This window comes from Anomalospiza imberbis, chromosome 16, assembly GCF_031753505.1.
Source record: "Anomalospiza imberbis isolate Cuckoo-Finch-1a 21T00152 chromosome 16, ASM3175350v1, whole genome shotgun sequence".
Taxonomy (NCBI): domain Eukaryota; kingdom Metazoa; phylum Chordata; class Aves; order Passeriformes; family Viduidae; genus Anomalospiza; species Anomalospiza imberbis.
The window spans coordinates 2,797,591-2,804,494 of NC_089696.1; the positions used below are offsets into that span (position 1 = coordinate 2,797,591).

General features: G+C 51.4%; 1 protein-coding gene across 7 annotated transcripts in view; it reads left to right on the top strand.

Moving 5' to 3' along the window:
* CREBBP (CREB binding protein) overlaps window positions 1-5,388 on the top strand; it is a 97,186-nt gene extending 91,798 nt beyond the window's left edge. For all 7 annotated transcript variants that reach the window (XM_068206566.1, XM_068206572.1, XM_068206567.1 and 4 more), the window contains one exon: window positions 985-5,388. In XM_068206566.1, coding sequence (XP_068062667.1) covers window positions 985-3,153 — 2,169 coding nt within the window. In that variant the 3' untranslated portion in view covers window positions 3,154-5,388. The remainder of the gene's footprint in view (window positions 1-984) is intronic.
* Window positions 5,389-6,904: the final 1,516 nt, after the last annotated feature.

Consider the following 6,904-nt stretch of genomic DNA (forward strand, 5'->3'; position numbering starts at 1 on the left):
CCATCTTGTTCCACCCCTCTGCCATGGGCAGGGACACCTTCCCCTAGCCCAGACTGCTCAAACTTCAGGACCTGTGTTAGAGAGAGGTTATCCACGGGGCTGTACTGGTATGCTTGAGGCTTCTTGGAGGACTTGTGTTCACCTCTGGCTGTAGCTGAACAAAAGACATTTGAATAAGTGCAGCCTCGTTTTTACACCGCAAGTTATTGCCAGGTTTGTGGGGGGAAAGTCTTAATTAATCCCTCTGAGGAAAGCACTGAGCAGAGCTTCTTGAGGCGAGGCTGCAGGACATGGATTGGACTCACGCAGGGAATTAGGTGGTGGAAGGAGGAAGGGCCTTTAGGCTGCCTCTGGTACCTCTGTGGAAGGGGGGGCCCTTCCTCCAGACAAAAAAGGGACAGGGCAGCAAAAATGTGGGGGTTTTCAGGTAAGTGACTGTCTGTGCATGAAACTTGCTGTTGTTTAGAGATTTTTAAAAATACATATTTAAGGGTAGTAATTATTAGTCAGTAATTACACTAAGGATAAATGGAGGGCCAGACCCTACATTTAGGAGTGACCATAGATTTATCTTATTAGTTGGAGGTGTTGGCATCCCAGTAGGCATCACAGAAAAATAAACTGTTAATGTCACCAAAAGGGAAAAATTGAAAAAAAAAAGTTTCTGCAAGACTTTTTCATGTAGCAAAATGACACAATGATAGCCCCGGTTGCATTGTTACCTGCCACAGTGGAGAGCTGTGATTGCGGGCTGCCTGGACAGGCTGTGCAGCCACTTCCCTGGCTGAGTACAGGTGTGAGGTGAAGTGGCAGCTGCTGACAGCGTGTGACCGTCATCCTGCTTGCGCTCCGCATGGCTGTGCCCACAAGCACCCAGCGTGTGCCTGCACAGGGGCTGGTGCTGCTCCCCTGGCACCACGCTGCTCTCTGCCCATGGGTTCGTGCCCTGTCAGCAGCTGAGCTCTGCGTTTTCTTTTCTTGCAGGACTACGACCTCTGCATCAACTGCTACAACACTAAGAGCCACGACCACAAGATGGTTAAGTGGGGCCTGGGTCTGGATGATGAGAGCAACAACCAAGGAGAGCAGCAGTCCAAGAGCCCCCAGGAGTCGCGACGGCTGAGCATCCAGCGCTGCATCCAGTCCCTCGTCCACGCCTGCCAGTGCCGCAACGCAAACTGCTCTCTGCCCTCCTGCCAGAAGATGAAACGGGTTGTCCAGCACACCAAGGGCTGCAAGCGCAAGACCAACGGTGGCTGTCCGGTGTGCAAACAGCTCATAGCTCTTTGCTGCTACCATGCCAAACACTGCCAAGAGAACAAATGCCCCGTGCCATTCTGTCTCAATATCAAACACAAGCTCCGACAGCAGCAGATCCAGCACCGCCTGCAGCAGGCTCAGCTCATGCGCAGAAGGATGGCTACCATGAACACCCGAAACGTGCCTCAGCAAAGTTTGCCTTCTCCTACCTCAGCAACGCCTGGTACCCCTACGCAGCAGCCAAGTACACCGCAGACACCGCAGCCTGCTCCCCAGCCCCAGCCCTCCCCTGTAAGTATGTCACCGGCCGGCTTTCCCAGCGTGTCCAGAACCCAGCCCCCCACCACCGTCTCGACAGGAAAACCCGCAAACCCGGTTTCCGCGCCGCCGCCTCCGGCTCAGCCGCCGCCAGCCGCCGTGGAAGCGGCTCGGCAGATCGAGAGAGAGGCTGCGCAGCAGCAGCAGCAGCAGCTCTACAGGGTCAACAACATGAACAATGGTTTGCCTCCCGGCCGCGCGGGACTCGTGAACCCCACGGTGGGCTCGGTGAACCAGATGCAGCAAGTCAGCATGAATGTACCCCGGCCCAACCCCGTGAGCGGCCCCGTGATGTCCAACATGCAGCCCGGGCAGTGGCAGTCGCCGCCGATGCCGCAGCAGCAGCCGATGCAGCCGGGAATGGCCAGACCGGTGATGCCGATGGCGACGCCGCAAGCCGTGGCCGGGCCCAGGATGCCGGGCGTCCAGCAGCCGCCGCGGAGCATCACCCCCAATGCACTTCAGGACTTGCTGAGGACCTTGAAATCGCCGAGTTCTCCGCAGCAGCAACAGCAGGTTCTTAATATCCTTAAATCCAACCCTCAGCTTATGGCAGCTTTTATAAAGCAAAGAACAGCCAAATACGTGGCGAACCAGCCTGGGATGCAGCAGCAAGCAGGGATACAGCCCCAGCCCGGGATGCAGCAGCCACAGACCGGCATGCAACAGCCGGGCATGCACGCGCAGGCGGGACTGCAGAACATGAACGCGATGCAAGCCGGAGTGCAGAGACCGAGCGTCCCCCCGCAGCAGCAAGGGATCGGAGCTATGAACCCCCAGGGACAGGCGATCAACATCATGAACCCCAGCCACAACCCCAGCATGGCCAACATGAGCCCGCAGTACCGCGAGATCCTGAGGAGGCAGCTACTGCAGCAGCAGCAGCAGCAGCAGCAGCAGGGAGGGGCCGGCATGGCAGGAGGGATGGCAGCTCACAACCAGTTCCAGCAGCCCCAGGGCCCGGGAGGTTACCCCCAAGCCATGCAGCAGCAGCGGATGCAGCAGCACCTATCCATACAGGGGAGTTCCATGGGACAGATGGCTCAGATGGGACAGCTGAACCAGATGGGCCAGCCCGGCCTGGGGGCGGACGGCGCTCCCAACATCCAGCAGGCCCTGCAGCAGCGCATCCTGCAGCAGCAGCAGATGAAGCAGCAGATAGGGTCCCCCGGGCAGCCCAACCCCATGAGCCCACAGCAGCACATGCTCTCAGGACAAGCGCAGGCGTCTCATCTCCCTGGCCAGCAGATCGCCACCTCCCTCAGCAACCAGGTGCGGTCCCCAGCGCCCGTTCAGTCTCCCCGTCCCCAGTCCCAGCCACCACATTCCAGCCCGTCACCCAGGATACAGCCCCAACCGTCACCGCACCACGTCTCTCCCCAGACTGGTTCCCCCCACCCAGGACTCGCAGTCACTATGGCTAGCTCCATGGATCAGGGACACTTGGGCAACCCAGAACAGAGTGCAATGCTTCCCCAACTAAACACCCCCAGCCGCAGTGCGTTGTCTAACGAATTGTCTCTGGTCGGTGACACCACCGGGGACACATTAGAGAAATTTGTGGAGGGTTTGTAGCATTATGGGAGCATCACTTTTGTTTCTTCTTTCCTTTCGTGTTCTTGGATATTTTGTACTGAAAAATTCAGACATCTGGGTTGTTTTGAATCCTAGATGGAACTGCTGCTTCCTACAGATGGAAGAATTAATTGCTGTTTAAAAATAAAAAGAAAAAAAAAACAATACAAAGAATATATTTTTTTGTTAAAGCCAGGCGGTTAAAATATCTGGTCTCTTTTGTGGGTTTTTTTGGTTTTTATTTTTTTGTTGCTGTTGACTCATACCTTTTTTTTAACGGGGAAAACAAGTTCATTATATTCATATTTTTTATTTGTATTTTCAAGACTTTAAACATTTGAGTTTAAAAGAAGAAAAAAAAAATAATATTCAGAAACTGTTTCCTGAAATAATGCAACATTATAGCGTATCCCGGTAACTTTGACACATGGCGGGAAGATTTTTGTTTTCTATAGTGAACTCTGCAGGCGTTTGAAGTATTACCCCTGGGAAGATAGGAATTGACTCTTGCACACATTGGCCAACGCCAAAATCCTTGTCTTGCAGATGTAGAAATTGTTGCTTTGTTTCTCTGATAAAACTGGTCTTAGATGAAAATAGGGATGATCACTCTTAGGCCGTGCTGATCTGGATAGAGAAGAAACATTCTTTTCTTTCTTTCTTCTGTGTGAAACTTGAAACGAGGAAAGCAATTCTAGTGTAAATCATGCAAGCGCTATAATTACTATAAATAAGAAAATCCAAGAAGATTCAATCACTGTATAGAATGGTAAAAAGAAAAAAAACTCATTTCTTACTTATAATATCATATTGTTAAATAAACTGTGTGCAACAGACAAAAAGGGTGGTCCTTCTTGAATCCATGTACATGGTATTAACACTTAGTGTTTGGGTTTTTTGTTATGAAAATGCTGTTTTCAACATTGTATTTGGACTATGCATGTCTTTTTTCCATTGTATATAAAGTATTGCTTAAAATTGATATAAATTACTGAAGTTTTTAACATGTATTCTGTTCTTTAAAATCCATGTAAGAATGTTTAAGGTTTTTATTTATTTATATATTTTTTTGATCATGTTCTTTGTAAGACATAGCTATGACGATTCACTCATGACCCGGAGCAGCCAGAGGCAGCGGTAGGAGAGGCACGATCCATGGATATTGTAGCTAGCATGTCTGTTTTACGGCACCCTTAGCGATTGTTTCCTTTTCGGGGAGGGAGAGGAGAGGGGAATGGTTCCCAGACATCGACTCTTCGCAGGTGTTCATCCATAAGGGTTAACTGGAATAAATTATTAATAGCCGTTGCTTTTTAAAAACTGCATTAATTTAGAGAAGGATCACCAATGAAAGGAAAATAGAGAGTATTGAGTTAATTCTAGGCTAATTTATTTAGTCTACAGTAAAATATGAACCTATTGACTTTAACACTATTTTTCTGCTGTTAACTCTGAGTCTAGATTTGAGGGTTTTCTGTGGAATAAAAAATAACAAATCATGTACATGTTCCCTTTAATATCCTGTCACCATGCCCTCATGTCCCTGGGATACTCACTCCTCCTCCCCTCAGAGAATTGCTTTCTCGGAGTGAAAAAGTCCAGGGAAAATTTCCCAGCATAGGTGTGAACTCAAACCACGAGGAGCCCGAAGCGCCGTCCCTCCGAGCCCGAGGCGTCTCGGCTCCGTGTGCCCGGCCCGGGCTGCGCAGCGAGCCCAGTGCGCTGTCCTGGGAGCACCGGGCACACGTGGCTTTTCACATCCAGTTAGCGCTTCCTCCAGCCTTAACGTTTTTATCGGGACACTGGTGGGGGAAAACGGGGGGAAAAGAGCAAATCTTTATCTCAACTTTTGTCCCCGTACTGTGAAAATCGTGCACTGTGGCGCCACTTCATCCTTTTTAACTGGAGAGGGTCTCTGCTTCAACTTTTACTTGCAAGCTTTTAACTCTTGTACCTTTTTCACTACCATCGGATTCATCTGCCCACACAATTGTCTTCAGCAATTCAAGATGTCAAAATTTGGGGCTGGGGTGAGGTCAGTGAACACTGAACCCAAAGCTTGTCCAAAAGAAATTGCTGTAAAAAAAAAAAAAAAAAACAGAAAAAAAAAATATGGAAAGCCCTGATGCTGTGTCTCATGCTGTGTACTTAAAAAGAGGAAAAACACTATATTTGTGATCAAAAAGAGGAAACTTGAAATGTGCTGGTGTTTCTAATAAAAGCTGGTAAAACTGCTTGGATTGAAGGATGGTTCCACTTGGCTGGTGGCCGTGAGGATCAGCGGAGCCTGCCGCCCGAGGTTAAGATAACTGCGCTCAATCTCACTAATTCCTCTAAGTAGCCTCCATTTTAAAGGCATCGGCACCGCTTCCGGATTTGGATAAGCTGAGTCCTCTTTGGAGCACAGAGCTGGTGTGGCCCAGGCAGCAGCTCGCTTGGGTGCCCATTCCCGGGGAAGAGTGGAAAAAAACAACGGATGGGAAGCAAATACTGGAATCATTTTTAAGTACAACCTGCAAGTGTGGCGAGACCGCAGCGCCAAGAGATCGATGTAGATCCGATAGCCAGGTGTGTTAGGTAAGAGCAGATGTTTCACAAGGGAGAGAAGGGAAATGCAGAGCTGAAATCAAACCTGAGGAGGGGCTGGGGGTGCAGTCCTTGCAGCCTCGGGGAGGCTTCCCTCCAGTCTCCTGTGAGTGCTGATAGGAAATTCAGCATATCTGAAGCCTGGACGGGCATGGCTTTTTTAAGTCCCTGTCTGTTTGATGGGGAGGTACGCTCAGTAAGGAACAGCGTCCTGGAAACATGGGAATTGATAAGGCGAGAGTGCACTGGAGCTTGGTGCAGGAGCTTTACCACCGAAGAGGGTGGGTAAGGCCTTCCCCTCACTGAATTCTGGAGTGGAAGACGGTTCTTAAATCTGATCGTCAAGCTGCAGTGATGGTTCTCTGCTCTTTTCCCGGGCTGCCCACCCTGCTCCGCTCTGCTCTGGCTCCTGCCTCCTGCCGGTGATGCTGCTGCCGCGGGCTGGGAGCTTTCCCTCTCGCTGCCGCACAGCTGGGCTTCCCCTCGGGACACAGATCTGCCCACAGCACTCGTGTGAGCGCTCCCTGCGCTGTCTGCCTCCCGGGTGCGTTAGAGCAAAGCAGGGAGGAAGAGGAGCCTCTAGCCACACAGGCTGGGACGGTCCCCCCTCGGTCACTGTTGTCCCCACTGCCGGTGGCAGTGGACAGCAGTAAGTGACAGCAGTCCATGGCTGTAGGGTGATCAGGAGGTGTGTCAGGTGCTTCTCCCACAGCAAGTTTCAGCCCATGGTTCCTCCAGTGCAGGGAAGACGGAGCAGCCACCCTGGGGGAACACCGCAGAGCTTGCTGCGCAGGGCACTCTGTGCTTCCCTGCGCTTCTCCACAGTCGGGAATTTAAAATGCAGAGCGGGACGCTGCCAGGGCAGCGATTGAAGCAAGCTGGAGCCAGCCCCAGGATAACTGAAACAAGCCTGGACAGAGGGGAGGATCTGTATCGGATCCCCTGTGATCCCTGCAGGAGCACATTTCATGGTTAACGGTGAAAGCACACCCAGGGTGAGGCAGGAGGAGGATTCAGGTGTTTCACAGCAGGTACAAGAGCTCTGGTACAGCTCTGGCCGCTCTCGGGAGTGCCGTGGGGTCAGCGGGCGGTAGCAGTGAGCACAGCGAGAGGAGGGAAGCGTTTGCAACCGGCTCAGAAGTCATTTTGGTTTTGGCTGCAGCAC